Source organism: Cyprinodon variegatus, unplaced genomic scaffold (genome assembly GCF_000732505.1).
Source record: "Cyprinodon variegatus isolate N-32 unplaced genomic scaffold, C_variegatus-1.0 Scaffold127, whole genome shotgun sequence".
NCBI lineage: Eukaryota > Metazoa > Chordata > Actinopteri > Cyprinodontiformes > Cyprinodontidae > Cyprinodon > Cyprinodon variegatus.
The window spans coordinates 423,527-450,739 of NW_015150580.1; the positions used below are offsets into that span (position 1 = coordinate 423,527).

At 37.2% G+C, this 27,213-nt stretch overlaps 1 protein-coding gene across 1 annotated transcript in view; it reads left to right on the forward strand.

Annotated features, from left to right (window-relative positions):
• Positions 1–27,213, forward strand: part of dock1 (dedicator of cytokinesis 1) — a 255,571-nt gene that overhangs the window by 38,130 nt on the left and 190,228 nt on the right. Inside the window, exons 15-22 of the mRNA XM_015375901.1 lie at positions 1,010–1,108; positions 2,288–2,360; positions 7,706–7,809; positions 8,726–8,909; positions 20,770–20,867; positions 22,780–22,869; positions 25,350–25,450; positions 25,876–26,004. Of these exons, the coding sequence (XP_015231387.1) occupies positions 1,010–1,108; positions 2,288–2,360; positions 7,706–7,809; positions 8,726–8,909; positions 20,770–20,867; positions 22,780–22,869; positions 25,350–25,450; positions 25,876–26,004 (878 nt within the window). The remainder of the gene's footprint in view (positions 1–1,009; positions 1,109–2,287; positions 2,361–7,705; positions 7,810–8,725; positions 8,910–20,769; positions 20,868–22,779; positions 22,870–25,349; positions 25,451–25,875; positions 26,005–27,213) is intronic.

The window sequence follows — 27,213 nt, forward strand, 5'->3', positions numbered from 1 at the left end:
TGATTAAAGCAGTTCATTTTTACCTTTAAATATTATGAAAATATTTTTCTTTAGGTTCACTTTAAAATCTTTACTTTTGGTTGCTTTTTTCTAAGGGCTCTTTGCATACGACTCCTGCTTTGTATCCTTCTGTTTTTTATGTTCGTCTCTTCATGCTCCTGCTGGACATCGTTGCTCTCCCTCAGAAAGGATTTGCGACATGAGAGGCTGCCCTGTGACATCTTGACTTATGAGCACACCTCCAGCCTCAGCAGCACTTTTTAAAGATATGATTCTGTCAGGAACCTTGGCCACTTAGTGACGGGGGCAGATCCCCCCCATTCAACCCGCCCAGCCTATATTTGCTCAGTGCAGTTGGGGAACACGGGGTCCATCATTTCTCATAATTGTCACTGTCAGAAACCATTAGTGTGTGAGTGCTTCAGTAGCGGTAAACTAGCAGGTCTGGGGAGTCAGCGGTAGAAGTTGGAGGAAAGATGTAGGCTGGCAGAGTACAGATGGATGGAAAGCGAGGCATGGAGGCCTCCTGCTGGCACTCCATCATTTGTACTTGCTTCCCTGGTGGGGCTATATATTTACTTTTGCCTTACAAGCACAACCTGACCTTTTTATAAAAAAATGGAAGAACACCTATTATGAAGGCCAGTTTTAAAGAGTAGTCCCCCAGGAGCAGCTGGTCCGCCCTCAGTTAAATTGATTTTTCTTTTTATAATTCATTTCTAATTTAGTTAGGGTTTATTTCAACATTACTGTCATAAGACGGACAGCTAACATAGGTGCTCATGCATGAAGTACAGACAGACTTTTAAAGGCCATCCTGTTAGATTAAAGCATTAGGGGGTTCTTTTTATAATATGAGAGTTTGTCGATTCTCTACAAGCATTTACCCAGCCTAGAAACATTCCTGCTGAGCGATGGATCAACTAACCTCACATATCTATGTAAACTTCAACTTTTTTGTGCATATAGGATAATTTCTATTTAAATACGATTCATATTTTCCTCCTAGAATGTCATCTTTCCTGGGGCTGGAGATGATGGGATCAATGAGTACAAGTCTGTCATCTACTACCAAGTGAAGCAGCCAAGATGGTTTGAAACAATAAAGGTGAGTAGCTCTGTGATATTGACGCAATTTCACCAAATTATCTTCAGCATTGACCCCCATGTTGTGGTAGAGTCTTTAAATTTAAGGTTCAGAATAGGACTTGACAATAATTAAATGTAGAATAAAATAGAATTCATTGTCATTTATTGTCATTAGACTTTCACAAGTACAAAACAATGAAATGTAGTTTGCATCAATCCAAAAGTGCAATACAGAATATTTTTTATTTATATGTGTACAAAGATTATGTATGTATTAACTATAATACCATCTATAATGTACTATTATATGGTAAATAATATAAATGGAGAGTAATTGTAAGAGGCTATAAGATAAATATGAAAACTATACAGATTATACAGGAAAGTTGGGATATATATATATATATATATGTATGTATATATATATATATATATATATATATATATATATATATATATATATATTTTACAGGGGTTAAAATATAGGATAAATAATGATAGATGTTAGCAGTTAAAAGATTTGCAGATTATATACAGCTATAGTTGACGAGTATGTGGAAGTGATGTTGGATCCGTGTATCAATATATATTTTTATAAAATTGGATTCAATAGTGATATTACTTTTAATACAAATGTGTGGTATTCCCATGTATGTTACAGTTTATGGTGCACCACATTTAGCAGCCGAATGAGTAGCAATGATAGCGGGCAAGCATCCTTGATGCAGATTCCTATTTTAGTGTCTGATGAATAACATGTAGAAAGCATGATGCTGGTTGCTCATCTTAGAGCTACAGTCAGTAGAAGAGCTGAGCGTGTTGCTCTAACTGAGCAGATTTCTGTCGTGAATAAAGTTTTGGTCCACAATAGGAGACGTTATTCGTGTTTTTTATGTTCACTGTACCCAGGTAAAAAAAAGAAACAAAATTGGCTGGGATCTGATTTATTTATTTAATTTTTTTTTTTTACATTTTTTTATGAGATGTGCAAAATCAAACAAAGTTATGTTAAGAAACTGAACAACCAAACAAAACTAGAGCAAAAAATGAAACCATAGCTCCTCCCTCCTAACCACTTCAAACACTGAAATGGTTTGAAAACCATTGGCATGGATAAGTATTAAACATCCTGTGAAACATCAAAAAGTCTTTACTTTCATGCCTCTGAAAGCCACACCTGTCCTCTTGCTTATCTCAGGTCGCCATCCCCATCGAAGATGTGAACCGAAGCCATCTACAGTTCACCTTCCGCCATCGCTCATCCCAGGATTGTGAGTATAAATGTCATCTATGGAATAATCCGTTTTTCCAGTGACCAGGTGTGCAATTGGTTGCTAATTTGCTTACAACAAAGCTAATAGAAAATATCCAGCTTAAACAGATGCTTTGCACTATAATAAATACCTAGCTGCTTACCCTCTGTCACATTAATCAAAAGAAGTAGTTTGCCTCTGCATGAAGCAGCCCCATAGAATGGCTTGTCATAGGCTACAGCTGGGATGTAAAAATGCCTTGGGGAGCTTTATTTATTGAGGCGGGTGTACAATTGAATTCAACCCTGGTCGTATTTCATTTTTTTCAGTTCTTCTTTATATCATGGATAAAACAGGGAATAGACATGCTATTCCATTTATCCGAGGGGAAGACCTTCCCTCTGACCTAAGCAGCACCGGTGCTGGAGAAAAAGGGGATTTTGTAGAGTATGAAAAGATTAACAAAAAGGGTACCCTTTCCCTAATCTGCAGCTGGTGTCGTCATCCACTTTTAAAATCCCCCAGCTGTATTCACTTCTCACCTGCATGCAGGTGCTTTGGAGGAAATTGCCAGGTCTCAGAGCTCTGCGCTGGCCTCTAATCCACATGGAGAGCCTTCTTGTCATGCACACCTTGCTTCTGTGGGGACTAATGCTGTTAGAGGCTTGCTTTTGAAAGTCTGTGATTTGCTGTTATCTTGCTGTTACGGTTGCTTTAGAAACTCCTCAAGAGACTCGGGGGACCACCGGAGCATACTAATGCTGCTAAACTTTCAGCAAACTGACAGCTCACAAAACATGCATTTGAGGTCAAGGTGCAATGGCTGGATTCTTTAGGGGTTTTGGTAAGATCTATTTAATTATGCTGGTGGCTTTGTGCACTTACAGCATGCAGACACTGATCCGCGTGAAGTTTTGTATTTATTGCTGTACCAACCAGGGTAAATGCAAGCAGGTTTTAGAGTGAGTAAGGCTGTGTGACGTGCATTTGATCAATTACTCTCAACTCCAATGGCCCCAAATAAAATCTCAAAAGTTTTTTGTATAACACGCGACTATGAAACAGGTTAGGTTTAAAATGGTGGAAAAACAGTCAGATTATAAAGATATCTGAGCTTTGAAAATGTTAGTATTGAATTTATGATCTGATATTTGATCAAATATTTGATGTTCTTTCATGTGGAAAGTGCTCAGATGAGATCAAAGATTAAATATTCAGCCTGCATAAAAAAAGGGTGACAGAAGTCTGATAATGCACATCACCCTTAACACATACTCCACCAGTATTATTTGGATGGGATGTTTCCTCCGCAGGATCAACCAGTTGGGGGTAATGGGAAGAGCTAAATACTGGAAGGAAACCCGTCTGTCTGCCAAACACATACAACTGGGGCAGAGGTTCCCCTTCCACTAAGAAAAAAACCCTAAAAATGCAACCAGATTTATGGTGAAATGTTTAGATCCAAGTAAGTTGATCTGTTACATTGGCCCAGTCAAAATAAAGTCTAAACCAAATTGGAAAATGTGTGACAGGACAAACAAATAACTCCCAAAAAGATGCATTGTTTCAGAAAGATGAATGTTGATTGGATCCTGAAATATTTTCTCCTGTGATAGCAGCAGGAAGGTGTTTCTTAGCAAGTATTGATTCACACAAACACAAACTGCACCTTTAAGATTTTTAGAAGTGAAATTTAATGAGGGTATTTTACATATATGCAAACGTTTTGGTGGCTCATTGCATAAGATCCCTACAAAATACACTTTAGTTTTGATTTATGTAAAAGATGTATGAATATTTATGTATAAACTGTGGCCTCAGCTTTTATACTGTATTTTCCTTTCTCCCAACTTAGATTAGGTTTTTGCCAGACAAATATACTAAAATATTAACTCTATTTCGTTCAGTTTAGTTTATATTAGGTATTTTTAGATCATGTTTTATTCATAAAAGCTTTAAAGTCTTTGCAATTTTAAATGAGACCTCAACTTTGAAGATAAAATATTTGATGCCTCTATGAAAAAGCTTTAAACTTATTTTATAAACGGGCAGATTTTAATTCTTCTAACTCTGGTGTAAAATACAACCTTAAAAACATATTGCAGATTCTTCATTCAAATTTTCTTTATGTGGTGTTTATGTTCAACACTTCCTTTTCCTAGGTAAGATAAGCTGCACAAAATGCTCTGGCAGCCCTTAAAAATGGTGCCTCTGCTGTCATCAACCCGTGCCCCTCCTGCTTCCTTCGCTTTGCTCCTAGCGAGCGTTGAACTTTTCATTTGAAGGCAGAGTGACAGAGCTGTTCATCAAAACCACTGTTGGAGTTCATGTGCTCTGTATCCGAGGCCCCGCTCTTTTGAGAAGAAAACCAGCTCCTGCACAGTGGCTGTAACACTATCAGGCCTCGTCAGACAGAAGGAGGCCATCAAAAACCACGCCTTGGCTTCTGAACAAAACCAACATTTTTTTCAGTTGTTTTCCATCTGTATTATGCCACTGCCTGGTCCTATGAAAAAATAAAGTTAAAAAAACTGATTGCAAACAAAAGATAAATCTCCAGCATTTCTCTATGAGTATTTTTCCGCTTTGTCTAATTAAAACAAAAAACTTTTAATGCTTTTATATTATTGTAAAAAAAAAAAAAAAACAAGAAGTGGATGGATGTTGAATTGTAAGGAAAAATGATAAAATATTACCAGAACTGTGAGTAGGGCCCAGCTGTGTGTATAATAATCACAGCTGTCCCTTAAAACCTTTTATTGCTTCTTTAGGACGTTAAATCTGATCCACTGCTCCTGAAGAATAAATGGTTGACAGGACAGCTCTTATAAATAAGATCTTTATAAGACAAATGACAAGAACAAAAAGCAAAAAACAAAAACAAATGTTGAGATCATTTATTTTTTTTAGGAAGATGTCTTTGCAGTTTTCCTGGAGAAATGCTGCAGCATCTCTACAAGAATGCTTTTGACGGATGAGACCGAAATCAAACTTTTAGTCGTACGTGCAGAAATTCTTTGTCGGAAAATTCTCTGCATCACTCTGAAGGAACCATAAGCCCCATTTACACTACCCTTTTGAAACCGCTAATGTAAATGGAACGCAGCTGAACTGGACCGTGCCAGACACGAACAAACAGCACTAAATCTAGTACTAGTTCAACAGTAGGGCTCGGCACGTTTCAGTTAGGGCTCGGTTCTCTGATAACAAAGAGCGTATGAGCAGACCGCATCATCTCCTAAAGTCAGCCGACTCTTTTTGCGGGTTTTCCGGCATGCCCGGATTTGTAATTCACAGATTTCTTGACCAGTTCACAACACAAACTTTGTTTCAGCCTATTAACAATACAGTTAATGTCATTAAAGGAGTGTGTTGCGGCCTGGAATGATGCAGAGACCGAGGCTCTCATTGAAATTTAGGCAGAGGACGCTATCCAGGCAAATAAGTTCTAATGCTATAGGCACTGCTATTTTTGTTTGCGTAATTCCCGCCTTGAGAGCTGTAGTATCGTGGACCGCCGATAGGAGGCAAGGAAACATGCTAGCATGATGTGTAAACAGTCGTAAAAAGCTCGGCACTGTTAACTGATCCAAATTCGGTCCGAACTCTGCACAGAGCGGTTTAGAGGGGTAGTGTAAATGGGGCAATAGTCACCATGAATCATAGTGGTGGCAGCATTATGCTGAGGGGATACTTTTTTGAGAGAGGAAAGGAAGCTGTGAAACCAAAGGTTACAGAAGACTAGCGAACGGGTCATAGGTTCACCTTTCAACAGGATGCCAAAATAGAGTTACTTAATTAAGCTCTTGGTCTTGCAGGAAATTAGAACCAGCAAATTTGTATGCATGGGTAATTCATAATGACAATTTTAGATTTGTCATTATGCTTTAATTTAATAAGTAATAGTGGTATAAAGAGGATATAGGCTACAAAAATAAGATGAATTAGATGTTTAGCCTTGCCTAATAAATTCATTACATTTGCTAATATGTTTATGATTGTTTTCTATTTGCTGCTAAAAAGCTCAAAGTAATTAAGGATTTGTGACGCCTTGAATAATACTAGAATGGCCCAATCAAAACCTAGACCTAAATCCAACAGAACTGTGGGTAAATTATTCCTTCTAAATAGACCTAAAGCAATTAAAAAAATAAAAATAAGGTAAAATTTCACTTATTGGTTTTGCTATCCTGATAGCAGATATATATTGAAAGACCTGAAGCTTTACATTTACCAAGTATTGGATTAGATGGGCTGAATATGAAAATAGACAACAGTTTTCATTGTATGCAAACTCAAAATCATTTAATTTTCCCAGATATGCACTGATTTTTTTCTTATCTGTCACATTAAGACCAAAGGGGGAAAAAAAGAAAGCAAAACTAAACTAAAACTGGTAGTTGAATTGTTCCAAAACAGGGCTGAGCATGTCTTCAGGGTGCCAATACTTTGGCTGTGATCTCTACATAAGATTCTATGGGCAGCATGCATGCAGCATTTTTTTCCCTCCACTGGTTTCTCTTTGCCTTGCAATTATTCACAGACGAGGATGCAGGCAGAAAACCAATGAGGAGATTTATGCAGATAGAATGTGAGATAGATTTTGATGAATTGCCCCTCTCTGTGAGTAAATTTGAGCTGGTGGATCCACAAAGATGAAATGCGGTTGATCCAAACGCTTGGTTAGAGGACAAAATCATAATTCTCATCCTTGTTGGTGCAGCCCCCTTACAGGTGTATCTTTCAGTGGTCTTTATCTCTTCTAACGACAATGAAACAATATGTGCTTGGACCTAAACTCTCTTTCTCCAGCGTTATTTCATGTTGGCAGCTTAATGTTTTCCAGAGACTAAATATTTGAACTTTGATTTGCATCTGCCAGTATCTTCTGCAGATTCTTTGCTTTCTGACCACATTGCGACACAAATTGATCCATGATGTGCCTTGCTGCCTTTTTTCTGGACAAAAAGGAACAAATTGTACACAAATACAAGCATCACATTAATGAAGGCGTAGAGTGCAGACAGCAACCCCTTCTGCCTACTCAAGTTGAGTCAGGTACTATAGTGCTGAGATGATCTATTTTATTGGTCTGCTTTTGTTTACTGCTTGTAAAATCAGCAGCCCATAACAGTTTTCTGTAGTGCAGTCTGCTTTGCATAAGCTTTCTCAACTAAGCTTGCAGTTCACATAAACAGATGGTATGCACATGTATGAGATTTGCTCGGTTGGTTAGCAAATTTGCAGAAGGAAAACAAAACTTAGGTGCAACATAATCAGTATCTCCTGCAGGCTGACAGATTTGTGCTCACTCAGAAATCTTTTTTTTTTCTCTTGTTTTTCTTCTTTCTATCCTTCCACAGCCAAGGATAAATCAGAGAAGATCTTTGCCCTGTCTTTTGTTAAACTCATGCGGTATGATGGGACCACTCTGAGGGACGGAGAGCATGATCTCATTGTGTACAAGGTAAATGGGGGGGGTCTCTATGCTGCTTTGTGTCTGCTGGTTGTTTTACTGGCAGCCTTCCTGTAGGGCCAGTCTGCAATGCCTCTGACATGGATGTTTATAATCGTAGCTTCAGGGCTGAAAGTGGGAACCCAACCTGCCTCATTAGTACTTGTTAAAGCATTTTCCTGCTTTCACTGACACTGCTGGAATTAAAAAAAATTAAAACCATATTTAAAGGGCAACCATCTGCTTGACACTGTACTTCTTTGTGGAAATGTGTAATTTTTTAAATGGTTAATGAACAAAATGGCGACCATACAAACTTTCTCACCATGTTAGGTGATAAAGAAGCTGGAATTAAAGCTCTTGGATGGCAAGTCTATTATTAGCCCACCCATTATTAGTCCATCCATTCATCCATCAATCAACCTGCCAATCCATTTAGAATTTACCTCCCAAACATTTATTTATTTATTCATTCGTGACACTGATGCTGTTAAGTCATTTTGTGGTACCCTGTACAATAACAACAAAGCTGATTCTTCATTCAGTCATTCATTCAATATCATTTTGACACATCCTGTTTTGTTACATCCAAGCCTTCCCTTTTCATTCAATTTTTTTAAGCATTCCCATTCCACTCAATTCCCTTTCATCCTGTTCCTTCCCATTCTTTGAAACCTACTGTTTGGCTTTTTAAATACCCATGGATACAGCACCAGCAGTAAGCAAAACAATAAAAGTTTTATAATAAAGCTTTACAAGTAATATAATTTATTTTTTCTGTCAATCTAGAGATAATCTGTTCTTTTGAAAACACTTTTTGATAAAAAAAAAAAAGAAAAATTCAGAAAAATGAACAAAGCATCATGGCAAATTTACATATTGGGTTTCAACTACTGCAAGCTTTCTTTATCCTATCGTTAAATACTAGGCAGAAGCTAAGAAGTTGGAGGATTCCTCTCTCTACCTAAGTCTTCCCTCCACCAAGCTGGAATTGGAGGAGAAGGGCTACTCCACCACGGGCAAAAACTCCCAGAACCTCGGAAGCTGCACCATCAGCAAGGACTCTTTCCAGATATCCACCCTGGTCTGCTCCACCAAACTAACACAGAATGGTAAGAGACACAAATGTCAAAAATAAATATTTTTTCTTATGCATTACACAAAAAACGACTTTCAGAATACAGGATCCACCAGGATTAAGAAATATAATCAAACAAGACAGCTGTTATGTTTCACGTAATTTTTAGATCAGCATCTGTGAAAATAGGTCTGATCTACAGAGGCAGATGTATTTAGTCTACTTCTATAAAACAATGAAGTTAGGTTAGAGAGTCTTGAGCAGCAGAAAAGTGATGGACCTTGATGGACATCAGTATTTGATTTAATAGATATAGTCAATTTGAACATTACAAATTTTGACTTTTTTTCTTGTTGTCTTGATTTACTGTCTTTATGACTGACCTTGTAATATTCTCAAGTTTATTATTAGTAGTTATGCACACAGTCATACACACACATCAAATAAAGAGAAGTTGATGACAGCCTCTTAAAATTATAAAGGTATTATGATAGCATTAAAGCAAACAGAGCTTTGGCATTGGAAAAGTATTGGTGAAATCTAAAATCAGAAAATGAAGTAGTCCCTTTTTTCCCCCCAAATAGCCCCCCCCCCCCACTTTATTATTTTTATTTATTTATTTATTTATTTATTTATTTTTTGTCGAATCCCCAAATTGGGAAACCTAAAAATTTATCCTTTATCCGTTTTTCAATTCCAAAGAGAAAAATCAAAAGCTAAATTTCAAAGGGTGGATCTGTACATCACTGTTGTGATCGCTGCTTCATAGTAGCAATTTCCATGAAGTTCTTCCTTTTTGCTTCTGTTGGCTGTTTTTTTTCTATTTTACATTTTATGATGCTAGTATATGAGTTCATGTGAAGTATATTTGCATTTAAATGTATCGTTCATGCTTTTAAAACCTGATTAAAACACATGCCTTTAAGGGCAAATGGAAAGCCATAAAATGAATTAGTCATCATTTGAATATGATGCTTTTCAGTTTCAGGCTTTATTCTTCTGTAGAAGGACTCTATCAGCATCACACATTTTGACTCTACATCTTTTTTGCTCTAAATGGATACAGAAAGAAATGGGCTACATGCATCATGTATAAATACTGATTTTTTCCCCCCCTCAATTTATATATTTTGGTTCCTTTGAAGCATATTCTACATATTGTAGTTGTTTGAACTGTAGATTGTGATGTGATAGAAAACATAAGCTGAATAGTCTTTCTTTATGCAGATAAATTTTAAGTAAATTCTGATCTGTCCACTTTTTAAGTCCGATAGATATCTTGTGGTACATAGATTTCAGTTCAATTTATTATTTCTTTTATTTGAAAATATGCATATATAATATATAATTCTGCTATGTTTCGAGAGTAAACGGGCCGACTTGGTAGAACATCACCACCGATCCAATCAAAGTTCAGGGAAATTTGATGTCAGCTGCTGAAGTTTGAACTTTTATATTTCAACATGTATGTCAACCAATCAGAGAAGATGATTCGGGAGCTGCAAGGGAGACAGTGACTGCATCCAAACTGTGTATCTCCTCCTGCAGAACTGTCCACAAAAAAGCATGAAAAATGATCAATGATATATTTTTATTTTATTTTACTTTATTTCTTATTCATAATATTCAGTGACATGTGGAAGCAGTAATCTCCCTGGATTTACTCCCTTCAGTGAGCAGTGAGTGCTGCTGCGAGCTTCTCCAAAGTAACGACAGGCAGTCAGAGTCGGCAACAAACTGCCTAGAGTTCGAGAACAAGAGCAACTTTCCTTTTTCTCAATGAAAATTAATCACACACGTTCAAAGATTGTTGAATTTGATGTCTTTAGTCACTTGCTGTTTTTCTGCTGTTAATTTTCCCCGCTCCTACGACTAGAGAAAACATGACGAAATATGCAAATTAGGTGAAGTACACTAGAGACTTTTTAGGTTGGCCATTACCTTCTTTCCTTATTGATGAGGCGGCAACAGTGTTCCCTGTTATATGGCGGTCTGGATGTGGGGTTCTGTTGCTCAGACTTTCTACATTATATTTAAAGGCAGGATCATAATTCCTGGTGAACTGTCTGCGCGGATAATATTTTAAATTGTGCTTTTCTTCTTTAAAACATCGTATCACTTTTTTCCAATTTGTCCCATCGAATAAAAATAAAGCCACTCTCTTAATTGCATCTGCCATGCTACATAGAGACCGTCCGTACACTCTGCCTGATGAATGTTTAGAGCTTCAGAATCGGCTTGTGCTGTGCTTGTTGTGAGGCAACACACTGTTAGACCATAAACTGTTCTATCCCCAATTTTATTTTTTTTCATCATGTGTGGCGTCTCGTAACTTTAGAAAATAATCAGACAATTTTGACAAATTCCTGTGTTAACCAGCTTCAAATGTCTTTTTGTGCTTTAGCTACAAGCGTGACGGATGACTTTGGTTTTCACAAAGCTCTTATAACTTGCGCAAAGAGTATGACTTTAAATATATTTTGACAGTTGAAAAGGGATTCTCCTTAATCCTGCTCTCAATTTGACCTGCTTTAGTTCCCTCAACCAGTGTTGGTCCCTTTGTCAATCAATTTAAATCCAGAATCATGGCTTTACTGTATTTACTGCTGTCTCTGTGGCAATGTTTCTGCTTTCTCCCCCTAAATGTTTCTTGGTTCTGAAAAATTCTACACTTTCTAAGCAAGGATCAAGGAAATCCCCATCTCTACCCTTTGGTTCATGGCTTATGGATTCTGGCATGTTTTCTTCCTACCAGCTTGCAGACATTTTTATAAATCCGTGCTTGCATCAATCTAAACCCCATTGAATGCGCTGGCTTTTGCAGGGTGTGTTCACAACACGTCTGTTAATTCAGACTGTGTAAAAAGCTGTTGCTCTGACTGAGCGGTCAGATGCCTCTAAGTTTATTTAATCAGAGTCATCTTTAGTTTTTCATCTTGCATGTTCCGCTGTTTTGCTTTAACAATCTGAAGGACTGGATAGTGGAAGCTACCATGAAGCAGCAGGTTCGCAGAAAAGTAGCTTTGCACCCCTATGAAACTAATGGGAAGCTAATACTTGATAGTGGTAATGCTGACGTAGCCTACTGTGCTGTGCAGAAGTTTGTGGCAGGTGTGAAAGAACGCTGTAGACTAAGAATGCGTTCAATGATGGAAATGTTAATAGTTAAAAAAAAAACATCTGTCTAGTTGAAGACAGCATCAGGCCATTTAGGTACTTGGGCTCAGTTTTTAAAGAAACTTAGCTGGTAGGTAAGCATCTAAGATGGCACCGCAGACCGCTCTCTTGTTTTGCCCGGACCTGTTTCACCACAGAAGAGCTCATGAACATCAGGGCAACATCCCCGGAGGATTTATTCCCCACTTTTCTTCTCCCTACACTTCAAATTTTGGATATTCTGGTCAAAGGTGTGTTCTTCATTGCTCACGCTGCAAAATGTCGGAGGAGAGGGAAGCGCACCAGTACCAACAACTGTAAAAAAAAAAAACACTCATCATAGCTCTAAAAATATAAACTAAAGGTCCCCAATCAAATCAAATCAAACTCAAATTGGTGCCATGTTTACCATCGATCAACCCAGGACAACATATACAAATAGATCCACGCACACATATTACAGGGCAGCTATACATTGGGTAGGTTAAAATCAAGTGCTGCTCTGCTTCTGTTACAATGACTGCAGTCGTCATGCAAAATGGTAAAAGAAAAACAAATAAACAAAAAAAAATTGTTTGAATCAGATGCTAATTTAAAGGCAGGAAAGAGGATTGCGCGCATGCATCAGTGAACCCTCCTTTGCAAAAGATCTCTACGCTGGAAACGCCTCCGCTGGTTATTTTGTATTTCATCTAGAGAGGCAGCAAAGTGCCAGGGAAATTTACTATAGAATAACAAGTAATTTATCCCATCCAGCAGAAGTTTTGTGACCAAATCATCTTTTCAAACTTTTGCTCCTTCAGGGCACAGCATCTCTGAAAGAATCCCCTAAACACACACTTAGCTGGCTCATTTCTCTCCCACTTATGCTACGTTCACACAGCAAGCAGCAGGAGCAACAAAAACAAGCGTGCTGCTTAATTTTTGGTGCTTGTTCAAGTTTGGTTTTGACGCTCGGCTGAACCATCTTTGCTGCTCTAGCTGCGTGGTCAAAAAGTGGGTCTAATGTGCGTTGGGAGGAGATAGCCTTTTCATTCTTTGCCTCTAACAATGGCAGCTATATTTGCTGTTATAGGTGGGTGAAAAGTAGTTTTTATATGTTTTTAAGTGAGAAAGTCCCCCTGAAAACTTAATCTGTGTAGTCAGTTCATCAAGATTACGATTGTGCCTTCAGATATTATTTCACTGTAGGAGCCGATCAGACCCCCATTCACCGACAGTGCTCTGTGGGTAGTAATCCTGTTCAACAGCAACCTCTATGTAGGTTGAAGTAGATGTTAGCATTTTTTATGTACATAATCCAAACTGCAGCCACCAGGATAATAAAATCGAACATATTTTGCCCGCCAGGTTTCGACCTTTTAAGTCAGTTTAGGCGTTAATAAACTGTTTCAGAGGAGTGATCATAGCGCTCTGTATCAGCAGTGCTGTGTCTGTCTCCCTGCCAGCTCCCAGATCAACTTCTCTGATTGGTTGATGTGGCGCGTCGAGCAGAAAAGTAAAATTTTTCCAATTTCTGCTCCTGCTGCTCAAAACATGCTGCTGGACCTTTTGTTGCGCCTTGATGCACGTCAACCATTCACTTTGCATGTAAACTAGTTCCTTCTGCTGCCTCTGCTGCTTGCAGTGTGAACTTAGCATCACTTTCCTCTTTTCAACTATATAAAAAAATGCTTTATTTTCCAGTTAGGTTGGTCAGGATTCTTTTCAACCTATGATGCTCCAGTTTACACAAAAGCGTGATCAAATAGCTAAAAAATAAAATAAAAAATAAGTCCAAGAATGCCAGCCATCATTTAAGTCATTTTAGATGAATCTGGACACTTGATTTCTGAGAAAAATCCTCTTAAATACTTTAGAGTTTAGTTTGAATACTATACTTGGAAAGCCTGTATCATTGAAAATGATGGTGTAAGGCAAAAAAAAAAATCCTAAGCCACATAAAGAACCAACAGATCTATTTTGTTGATGCTGTTATAGCACAACTAGAAATTTAAATTAACAGTTAGTGTAAGATGATGTTAAACAGTAAGAAATTGTAAGATTTTCTTTGCATTTTCTGGAAAACAGCAACACCCTGATGAAAGTATTTTTAGCTCTGGAAAGGTACAGAAACATCATTATATTGTTTCCATGCCATCATGATTCCATTACCCCCATTAATTTGCTTATTCTTCTTTTCATCTGAATTGTCAGGTTGTTTTTGAGCCCTGATCTTTGGAAAAATACGGTATGTAACATGTACAGAGGCCTCAGGGAAAGGCAGAAGCTTATAATCAAATTAAAAATATGTTTAACCAGGATGCCTCTGTAATTGACTGCATCTCTCAATATCATCCTTTGCAATACTATAAAATCATTTTCTCTTTTAATCTGGTTGTTAGAGAAAAATCTAATCTCTGATAGTATCCAGATTAATGTGAGGTCCTACCCTGACCTTGAGATATGAAATGAAAGGAAAGGAAGAAAGAATGCATTTGTCATTGTTGCTCTGCTCCATCTTTGCAATGAAAGCCCAAATAAGGTTCATGAAGTTGTGGTAATGAGGCCACAGCGGACATGAGAATGTGCTTTGGTTAGATTGGTGTCACAAGGGAAAAATTTTGTTGTTAAAATGCTTCTTAATATCATGACGAATAGGGGGTGTTCCATGCTTCTGCAGAGATGCTCCCATTGAGACTTGTTAAATTTAGTCTGTGGTATAAGCTGTCATTTAAATACAGTTGACTGAGTCCCCCCCTACTCTGCTCTGGGGGTGGTGATGTCAGGGAATGAGCAGTCTCAGCTGCAGGAGTGACTAACTCACAGTGATTGCATAAAGCAGATAGGCAAAATGAATATTTGATCTGTTACCTCTAATCTAGATGTGTAGAGGTTCATTAGCTCAATTCCAGCCCTGTAACCCTGTTGCTTCCTTGTTCAGTTCAGTTTATTCATATGGCACCAATTCACAACACATGTAATCTCAAGGCAATGTACACAGACAATACAGCCAGTTTGGGTAAGAAAACCAGTTGATTGCATTGAGTATTTAACTTGTAAGACAAGTTTTCACTTGTCTAACAAACAGAGCATGCATACAGTGATAGTGGAGAGTAAAACTCAATTTCAACAGAAAGAAACCTCCAGTAGAACCAGGCTGAGTGTGAGCGGCCATTGGCCAAGATTAAAAATTATTATCTTAAAAACCAAATCAGCACAAACAAAAGCTTTACCTGTGAAAATCAAATAGCACTGAAAAAGTATACGGTTTTGATTAAATTCGGAGGTTAATGGGGGTGTATGGCAATATTTCATATCCCTGAAACAAAAGCAGCATGCATGATCGTTATTAACTTTTTTTTATACTAATTCATTTTTACAAATAACAATTTTAACTGGGAAAATCACTAACCATTCAGTCTATTTGCTTAGTCTTTTTTTAAACATAGGTGGGGTGTCAGCTTTGGTCCGAGGTGTGAACAGTGCATCAGTAATGCAATGTGAACTCACAGCAGACACCTCCTCTGTTCTGAATGCATCATGTTGCTTTTTTTCCTGCAGCTTTCTTTGGTTTTAATTTGCAGTGGGGGGGTTGCTGGTCATAAAGCCTTGGCACAACAGAGGGGTTTGAATAGCTCAGGCAAAGAACTTCTAATAGAAATGAAGCTGATTAAGTTTTGAAAAATATTTCCTTCATTAAAACTTATAAGACTTATTTTTTGAAAATATAGTTTTTCACTTCTCAACCAAGCCCAAAAACACCACTGGCTAAAAATTTGGAAGCAAGAAGAAATTAGTCAAAGCTTTAAGCTAAAAGATTATTGGGTTCTCAGAAGCAAAGAGAGAAATTGACTTTGGGTCAGATGTGTTTTCCTGTCGTAGAATCGTAGAATTACACCAGAACAAGGCTGCAATTATTATTATTTTTTCATAAAAGGCTGTTTTTGTTAAACAAATGGGCTTAATATTTAAGTAATACAAATAAAATACACCCTGGCTGTAGTAAGGAAGACTCTACCAACCAAAATAAACCTAAAATAACGTTCCCCCATAACATTTTAAAATCAAATATGAACCTATTACAGAAGCAGAAGCCCAGCAATGAAAACCAGAGCCGTTAAGTAAGAAAATGTTGCCAGAGATCATTGTGTATGTTGTAATTCACAACATGCACAACCATTACGAAAAAGCTTAGGGATTAAGATGTTTTACTCCATGTTATATTTCTATTGTTGTGAAATGTTTTTGTTTTTTGGTGTTTTTTTTTTTTTTATTTACAGCCATTTTCATTAATAAGAACTTAACTCACATGTAACATTTATAACATTTTGTTTTCATGATCAAAGACAAGTAGAGCTATCTAAATATCATTTTCTGCTACCATGTTTTGCTAAATTCAGTGGTTAGCTTCCCTAAAACTACTGAAGCTCTAAGCTTCACTGTTGCTTTTTGAAATATTGTCCATTGTAGCCAATGGAGATGTCAGGACTCTCCTACTTAACATCTCTGATGAAAACATTAGTCACTGCAGCCCCTATGGATGGCCAATATGGTCAGAGTTCTTTATTTATTAAAATTTCTAAAATTACTATTCACTATAGCTATTATAAATTACTATAACAAAAGAATCACACAGCATATTTTTTTCTTTTTTAATTCATGATCTAAATTAATCACCTGGTATAATTTGAAAAAAATAAAAATAAAAAATTTACATTAGAACTATAACCCATCCAGGAAGTCAAAAATATCAAACGACACAAATTAAAACATCCATGTTCTAATAAAATAAAGAAATATATTTTTGCAACTAATATTTAATAGAAATCATATATCAATCAAGCAAATTCTCTTCGCTAGAATTTATCAGTGATTTTCCTGAAAGATCCTGTGCATATTTTTCTTCTACAATGGAGTGTGGTCCACTTCATATGAACCATGTATTTAGTTCTACCTTAACAGGAGGACATGTTGCTTTTCTACTGTTCTTTCTACCAGCTTCACTAGTGCTGACTTTTTTAAAAGTTGTTTGCAAAGCCAAATGGGATTCTAAGCGATTCAGTTCATGCAAAGTACAATTCTGGGAAGATAAAAATAAAATAAATATTACTGTAAAATATAAATATCACAATAATTGATCATACATTTTTCTAGATCGTTTGCAGCCAACATACAAAAATAAAGGATACGTGTGTTTAATCCCACTGCCGAACCTGTGCGGAGAAAAAAAACTGCTTTCATTTACTACAAAGACAGTTGTATAACACTGTTGGAAGTGATGCTGGAACATACAGTAGATTGTTAAAGTTGGCTGAAGTTCACATCCAAGGTGCCAAAGTTTTGTGTGGGAACCTCAGAAATTGTTTGGTTTATTATATAGATGCAAAAAACATTGAAAACAATTTCTACTTGACTTCTAAGATTATTATCTTTTTTTTTTCTTTTTCTGTAATTCAAAATTTTTTTAAACCTAATTAATACCCAGCTCATTTTAACTAGTTGGTTTCAAAAGGGTTTTTCTTGACTCAATTAAAGGAAGATAGAAACCAGCACTTAAGAGCCCCTATCAACAAACTGCTTACTTTATACACATGACACCTCATCACCGATGCCCACAGCAGAGTTTTAATTAAGCTGGATTGATGCAGACGGTCTTGCCTTGCAGGAAGCTGAGGTGAAGTGGCTGCTGGTTGGTCCCTGGGTGTTTTTGACATGGTTGACTTCATGGAGGAGGACGGATAGTGGCAGAGCTTAGAGAGAATCTGGCTCAATGAAACTTAATACCATCCCTTACTTCATTGAAGAGCAATGTTCGCAGATAATGTTCTTGAAAGCATGAAATACATTTTTCCAGTTTGGGAGCTATCTTTCTGCTGTCCTTTAATCAATAATTGTTGCTTTATGTTTTTGTATTTTTGCATCAGGGGACAAAGTTGTTCAGTAAAGCAAGAAGTGTCATTCAAATTTTTAATGTGCTGCTGATGTGAAGTCATTTACATTTAAGTTGTTCAGTGACAGTGTAACAGATTTTGCTGAAATTAATTACCCCACCAGCCTCCATCTGCCAGTTTGCTTGAATATTTTAAATAGGCATTCCTGCAGAAGCATCTTTTCTCAAACAGATGGGTTCTTCTAAAGATGCTTTTTTTTTTTCCTTTTTTGGAAAACAAAACCCATTTGCCAAACATTTAGCTTTTTGCTTTAGGGCACATTGGCTAGCACTTCCCCAGTGAGACCAACCTGCCAATGATTTGTCCTCATTCTGTTCAGTGCTCGTCTCTATGGTGCAATTCTATCAATTTCCAAATCCATGTTAGCTTGGAGAGGGTAATACCTGGACAGCCTGTTGTGGCTGAAGCCTGACAGATGGTAGATATCCATTTCATGCCAACATGCTTGAATAACTCTACCAGTAGCCAACTGGGTGAATAGAAACCAAGAGCGGTGATGGTGACAGAGACGCTAGTAGGTAGCAATGTGATCATTGGCACCACTGTTAAAGATGTTTAAAGGAGCATTCAAATGAATCGATCTTTTAATGCAGCGGCAGCATTTTACGAGAAAACAGAGAGGGATCTTTAACCATAACCTATTACCACAGTCTACAGATTTCCCAGCTTTTTTTCTGTTCTTTTTAAATCGCTCTACTTGTTTTGAGGAAATTTAGATCAGGGAACTGACAGAGGGTCAGAGAAGGAGATTGATCTGTTACATAAATTATCTGGCTGGAACCATCATTTTTTATAATCTGTCAAAAACAAATTAGAATTTTCTTGTAGAGGAAAGTGAGGTTTGTGTACTTGGATCATTTTATAAAAAAATATTTAATTAGTTTGTGTAGAATATAGATTTTATATAGGCCTAAATTGCCTTAAGCCCGGCATACACCGTGCGATTTTTTTCAATCGTTACACGCATCTGCTGCTCACACTGTACGACTAAACGCAGGGTTAACAGTGTGAGCAGCAGCTCATGATTTATGTTCGGCCCGATGCTCACACTGTGCGACTAAAAACCATGTCGGACTCAGCTCCGCAGAGAGGTGGAGCTGCTCTGTAGCTCTCTATCCTGAATCAAAACAAATAGAAGGGGGATATTAAGCTCACTAAAGTGAACTGCGTTGCCTTGGCAATTAGTGCAATTTTGTGCTGAAAGTCCTAAAAAGAAAAGGCGACAACGTATTTGGAAAAAGGACGTGGCTGAGCAAACATGGCTACTACTGTTGCAGACGGAGCTGCATTTCACTCATTGCATCCCAGCCATGCTGCTGTGTTTACATCTGAGAGGAGGAATAAAAAGAACCCTTGTTTGTGCATGCGCCCTGAGCGATTTGGCCACGACTCTCACGATTCGTGACCTGGTCGTGAGAGGATGATCACCGCTCATAAGCCCCTGTACACTACACGAGTCACGGCACACGATCAGGCTGAAAGTCGGCCCGATCGAAAAATACACGCACAACTGGGAAATCGCCCCGAAAATCACAGTGTATGCCGGGCTTTAGTCACATTTGAGCATCATGGCGATCTCTGCAATTCTTAGTTTGTCAGCCCTGTGCTGCTTTAGTGCAAAGATGTCTGCCTACATAAATGCGAGACCAACTGTTATGTAAATATAAATAGCTATTTCTAAGGCAACGCAAACATAAAGATAGACTTTCAGTTTCTAGGTGATTATAAAAATCATAATTATGTATAAGATATTACATTTCTGTCAGTAAATCTCTGTAATTATGGCACTGTAGATTTCTTGGACTTTGTCTCTGATGAAGTTACATGGTTTGAATTAAAGACAAAAAATAATTGGCCTCTAATGCACTTGACATGGTCCCCACCTATGACTTTTTTATGATTTTTGCATTAGAAATGCTGTTGTTTTTTTATGCTAAAGCACATCATGAAAGTCAGCTTTGTGTTTGTAATGGTAGAAGAGAAAATACTTTTTTTCTGTCAAACCCTGTATGCAACAATTTTACATCTCTTACCCTACAGTGTGTGGCTGTAAGATAAGCCGGTTGTGTCGCAGTTCCCGTTTGTTAAAAGCTGTTTGATTATTGCTTCTACTTTAAACGTCAGCAGGTTTAGTTGAAGAGCTGTTTTCCCGTCAAAGTATCCTTACTTATGGAGATGAATGCACACCGCCTTTTCTTCAATATGCTGGTCTTTTTTTCTTTATATCCAGCAATTCCTTTACTCATGGTTTGTAAAGCATAGAAGGGAAGTTATTATGAAAAAAGGAAAAAAGAAAAAAATGTCTAGAGACAGATATTTAGCCTTTTGACCTCATATTCATTGAAATATGGTATCCTACAAGTAGTCAGTTGAGATACTGACCTCAGTGACCTCAACAGTAACATGTGGGTATTTGTAGCTGCTGGTCTTAAAGGCTTTTTCCATTTAGAACTGGTGGCTGTATTTGTCCTCTGTTACTAATATGTGACAAGGTTAGAGTCTGCACGGTTCCCTAAGCTTAAGGATGAAGAATGTGCCTCTTGATTCTGTTACAAGTACCTTCATCATAAACTTACACACTGTATTTTTATTATACCTCTTATTTAATGTTTTACCAAATGAATGTAATGTTATTCTTATTTTCTATGCCCCTTTTTACCCTTTAAAATAGGCAAAATGTTTAAAAATTGCTCTTAGGGAAATTTGCCTTTGGACTTTGGACTCACTGATTTAAGTTGAGGTGACTGCTCACTGCATAGATGCTTGGCCATGTGATAAGGAATGTTATCTGCTTGCTTGTTACAGTCGATCTGCTCGGCCTACTGAAGTGGCGCTCCAACACCAGCCTTCTGCAGCAGAACCTCTGTCAGCTGATGAAGGTGGACGGCGGTGAAGTTGTGAAGGTTAGAAACGCTTTAGTTTGCTGGACATTTTGTTGATTTTTGAAAAAAAAAAAAAAAACTTTAGTAAATGTCTTTTTGTTTCATACATTCTGGTGGAAAAGGAAAGTATCCTTCATGCTGGTAATATAAACAATGCAGTCACAATTACAGAAAGACCCCTATGGCAGATGCTGATAGCGATTATTTTTACAGTAGTCTAACCGACCACTTATTTCTGCTGCTGATTTTAACCTTTTCTTTTTGAGGTATTGTTTTAGAAGCTGTTTTTGTTTTATTTTTTCTTTCTTTCGTTTTAAATATGAGAAACATTTATTTACAAATCAAACAAAACATTTACAGTAAATTAGCACGTGGAAGGATCAGCAATGCATGCACTTCACTTAAATTCAAGTCATGAATGTGGCTAGCACAAAAACTGCTTATATAAACCAAAAATATTGACAGATTTACGATGTATTGGTCTTTGTTTAGTGCACATCCTTGTCTGGGCAGCTTCTTAGCATTTAATTTTCTTATTTTAGGAAGATCCGATTCTCTATTAACTTATCTCTCAGTCAGGAGACAGTATGTGGCACTAAACCCTGCTTATAAGGAGGATGATGACTCACTGTCAGATTCATTGTAAACTTATTTTATGAGGAGTTATTCAAATAACCTCTTATGGAAGGCTTTGACATGGGCCGCTCAGGTGCCTTCAGATCCCAGCGCATGTGATAGTCCTGCCCTTCCTGATGAAAACAGTCAATATATAGAGTTTTTTTTATTTTTTATTTATATATATATATATAATTCAGGTCAATTAAAAAATACTTTATTAATCCCAAAGGATTAAATTAAATTATGAAGGTAATACTTAATTTTTTTTTATGGCAATAAGCTATGTTGTTTTCTTTAAAATTTTTACTTTTTTAGGATATATTTCAGCTTAAGTTATACTCCTGATTTTTTTTTTTTGATACATGTTTTAAATACATGAATCATGCATTTATGAATCTTTATTTATTTGTAAGCCTGACAGTGAAGTAATAATTCCTAGTCTGGTTTAAAAAAAGATGGAATTAGGTGAAAAATGTGTCGACGCCCTGCTAAAAACTCCCTGCTCTGCGAGTTATGTTTTATTCTCACTGACAGCATGATTAGCTTTTTTTATCCAGAGGTGACAGACCCAGCACTATACAATGATTGTTCAGTTTCTGTCACTTCTTACACCTGTTTGCAGAATGGCCCAGTTAATGGAGAGAGCATTGAGAAAGGATATGTATAGTCTGTTTCTGGAGGTTCTGCTGACAGGCAGATTATCCTGCTCTTAGAGGAAACACACTGGCGTCTATTCATAGTTGTATTGGATAGTGTTAACGGCAAACCTTTTTAAAAGCCCAGCAGAATTTTCACACATTAATAAGTTTAGAGCGAAATAAATGAAGAACATAAGTTGTTTCCGAATGTTTACACAAACCTCTTAAGGTGCTAGATTTTCTTCTCTCACTGAATACAATTCTGCTATCCATAGCCTTAGACGACGCTTTCGATAGCATTACTTCAAAGGTAGCGCTCAGTAAATGCATCTGAAAAAAATAATCCACTTCAGCATGCATAAACCTTGGCACTGGGAAGAGATAAATAATTGCAGAATATACAGGAGAGATTTATATGTCTGATAAAAAACTATTACAAAAATACCCTTTTGCTTTTTAAGATAGTAAAGCATGTTGATGACTCCATTATTCTTAGGGAATCTTTTCTGTAAATACTTGAGTTTTTTTTTTTATATATGTTATGAATCTTTTGGTTTCACATAAACATTAGTTCCTCAGCTTTAAAAAAAAAAATTAATCATGTGAATATAATGATTAAACAGTTTTGTTCTGGCTGAAGTCTTAAATACTGCATCCTTTACTTTTTTCCACTCTAGTTTCTGCAAGACACTCTGGATGCACTCTTCAACATCATGATGGAAAACTCTGACAGTGACACTTTTGATACATTGGTGTTTGATGCCTTGGTAAGCAAAAACCACAGAAAGTAGAGCACAGCATTATTTCTGATAGAGATCCTGTCAGTGGAAATAAACACTTGAATACATTTGCAGCCCACAGGCAAATAATACATGATGTGAAACATTTCATGTGCTGAATTACTCTCTGAAGGACATCTCTGTGCTGCTTGTAATGCATTTTGATCAAAGGGAAATCTAGAAGAGTATATTAAGTAACCAGTTTTAAACCATAAACTGAATCTGAAATTAGACAAGAGATTTATACAATCACACATTGAATATTAACAATGTATTTTTAATGTCTTTGGTAATAAATTATGAAGGACTCTAAACATTCAGCTTAATAAAAAGCAATATGTTAAGTATGAAATGAATATAGATTTATTTTGCGAAGAATAGAATATTTCAAGCCTAATTTTGATGATTATGGCGAAGGTCCAAACCCTCCAAACCATCCAAACCCTCCCACCAAACAATTTATCCAAGAAGTATTTTTTATTGTAAATATGTATTTGGTTACAAAACCCTTTTCAATAATAAAAATTTCCGAAAGTTCACATGGGGCTGAATGGGAAGATTTTAATGAAAAGTTTAGTTGAAGAAAAAAATGTGCCAGGAAAAGTCCGAAAACTTCCAGGGATAACTGAATACATGATAGCTTTAAACAAAGCCTTTTGTAGAATAAAAAATTGTAAACAGTTGTAATCTCTACTGAGATCGACCGATTCTACCTTTTTAAAACCGATGCTGTTACTGATTATTTAATTTCACTCTAACTGATCCCTGATACGTCCTGCCGGTATATTTGGGCTGATTTTTCCAGCCAGTGTCCCCTTTTTTCCTCCAATTACATGATAAAAGTTACAAAAGTCTCAGTTGAAACCAAAAGGAAGCCTTTATTAGCAAATCAAACCAAACTTTCAAATTGGAAGCTAATGGAGTTAGCAACACTGAATGTCCTTCACTTGACCTTAAAGCATGGCTGCTAAACGGCTTTGATGAATCTTACAATGCATGCCAGCATCAGTGTAAACGCACACAAGAACAAAGAGAACATTCTGGACCAGAATATTCACATTTTGGAAAAAGAAATTAGGTGGGTTGATAGGGGCGTGAAGGAAGCCATCTGTTAAAAAAGAAAAAAAAAACTTAAACAGAGGGAGTGGACTCAGATTTCAGCTTTCAAAAACCTACAATGCAGCGATTGAGTTAATCCCTTCCCGCTCTCATCTGTGCAGGAGAGCGGAGGACCTCGCCTATTTAGCCAGGCCAACATTTCCCTTTAAAGACAAACCTTTCGGACACTCAGATGCGTATGGGGCATTGCAGGCAAAACAAAAAAGCCAAATGACCTGCATTCCAAATGCGTGGACCCATTTGTCCATTTCAATTTGCATGTTTTCAAAAACAAAAAGGCTTTGTTGGGCTACTGTATAAAACCAATCCGTTTTGAATACAAAAAGCTTCTTGGATGGGAAGTGAAAGATGTTCAAACTTGGAATAAAGTCCAGTGGATTGTTTTTAAATTTCTTTTTTTTTTAGAATGACTATGACCTGGAGGGCTGAGAATCACCAGCGTACCACACGCAAATGCATCCAAAACATGGGCGACAATTGTCATTATGTTCGTCTCAAAGCACTTTTGATTTCGAGAGGATGTCAAAAAAAAAATCCAGACTTAACCCGTCCTGCTCCTTATTTCTACTACAGCTTTTTCTTCTGCTAAACATTCTATTGGTATACTTCAATACAAAACCTAGAGAACAGTGAAAGGCGTTGCCTTCTCCATGTTTGTGTATACTAATGTATACAGATTCAGTGATTTGAGGTTAAGTGCCCTGCCAATGGGCAAATTGAAACATATCGAGGGGAACACGGGGATTGTACCAACAACTTTTTGCAGTGTTGGACCACTCTTCCATTGAGCCCCAGTTCCCAGAAGTTTGTCTTTTTGAAAACTGAATGAATCTGACTTTTAAGTGACTATTTTATTGAGATTCACCTCTAGTTGCTCTAGCTCTTTGGTTATTTCAGATATTTATTTAATAGTATATAAAATGGTTATGATTCTTGATCATGCAGAATGTTCTATTACTAAGGACTTACCTTTCTCCAAGTCAAGTCAGAATGAGTGCTCATGTAACACTGCCAGCTTGTTTGCTGCAAAATGCTCTAAATTTTGCTTTTAATACATCACAGAGCACCGTGCTGAATCCCATCTTGCTCAGGATCAGCCAGCAGCAGGAGGTGCATCTCAAAAGAGAGTTTTTCTTTTTCTGAGTATGTGGGGAATAAATTGTGTTATTTGGGGGTCCGAAATTATTGTCAGCCAGGGGAATTGAGAGAAAATAGCTTTCTGCTCAAAGGCAATCTTGTGTAATTTCCCCGTCTCTTTCAGCATATTGAGTAAGACGGGTAATGTTTGGTGCTCTTCATTACAGAATTCATGGTTTTACATTTTAATGAGTGTCTTTGTTCCCTGACAGGTGTTCATAATTGGACTTATAGCCGACAGAAAGTTCCAGCACTTTAACCCTGTTCTTGAAACCTACATCCGTAAGCATTTTAGTGCTACACTGGCATACACGTAAGTTTGTCTTTCTACAAGCATTTCCTATTTTAGACTCAATCTATTGGCCAGACTGCTATAGAATCCTCTCACTTAGATTCAGTTTGTCACCTAGCATTTTATTTTCCTTAGCTTTCTTGGTTGTAAAATATTACATAATCAAAATAAAATGAACCCAACAAAAGCTTCTACATTCCTCCAGATAACATCACATAAGACTCAAGGGTAATGATTACTGTGTGTATTTCCCTTGTTCGCTCCTTTTCATTCGCACAAATCAAATTCCTCAGCTGTTACCCCCCATAATGTTTTACAAAAGTGAGCTGATTAGCGCCTTTATTGTTAACAAAAAAAGCTATTTTTGGAAATACAGAGTTCATCTGTCTGTGAAAGGCATAAACGAATGGATATAGTGTTTAAGTTTCCTCATTTCATGTTTGCAGGAAGTTGACCAAAGTTCTGAAGAACTATGTGGAGAATGCTGAGAAGCTAACAGAGCAGCTGCTGATGGCCATGAAGGCTCTCGAATACATCTTTAAGTTCATTGTGCGTTCCCGCATCCTCTTCAACCAGTAAGTATTGGTGCATTTATATTGATATATATTAATGTTTGCCAACTTAAAGAACCTACATTAATGCAAAACATTATTAGGGTTGGAAATCGAAAACCGGTTCCTTTTCAGAACCAGTTCCGTGTGTTCCAATTCCAAGACACCCTTTCGCAGCTCGCTTAATGATTTTCTTAACGGTTCCAGGCAGAGCCAGAGCCTAGCGCTGGGAAGCACGACTTACGTTTTTTATGCAAGTTACGCACACGACATTCAGTAAGCAAGTACGACGTGACCAGGCGTAGGTCTAGAAAAGCAAAACAAAAAAAATGGCGTCCCATCGGGTAAATCAACCGAAAGTTTGGTTTCATTTTAAGGAAGAGAAAGATGGCAACAAGGGGCTTTGCAATCATTGCAAAACAGCAATTACATCCGCAGGAGGAAATACATCCAACATGCAGAAACACCTGCGCACACAACATAGCATACATTTTAACAAATGCCGTGTTTTTGATGCTTCTGGACAGAAGCTAAAGTTACGACCAGCATGGAAGGCAACTCTGGTTTGAAGTACCTAGTTTTATTTCACTGGCTATTTTGGTCCCTAGTAAATCATATGCCATTTCTGGAAATAAACCAAATTCCTACCTGTCTTTGGGGTTATTAAACATGCTACGAAGTTGCTCTGCAGTTCAGGAAGCGAGAGAAAAATTACCCTCCTTAATTTTATTAGTTTATTTCCCGAAATTGCTCAGTAATGTTTTATCATTAAACAGATGCCTTCTCCATTAGATTTAAATGACTGACGAGACGGGTAGCCTGGCTTGCTCAGAGGCTGGCAGCTCCCGTTCACTGCCTTCTGTTTTTGCCGAGGCAGGCAGAAATAGAATGTCCCAGGTGAAGGGAGACGAATGTCACCGTGCACTTACCAAGTTCATTGTTTCACAGAATCGATAAGGGAATCGGAATCGTGAAAATCTAATCAATTCCCAACCATAAACATTATTGTTAACCTTAATGGTGACATGTGTAAATATTGTGACATAAACCTGCTAACTTAAGTCCAGAAAGGTATAAAATAGTAAAGCAGAAATGATAAAGAATCTAAAAGCATTCTTTTAAATTTTGAGATTTTTGACTAATGCTGTTAGAAAATAATAAAAAATCAGTTCTAATCATTCAGTCTGCCGATGTTCTGTCATATGAGCATACCCTAGAACGCTCTCATATACA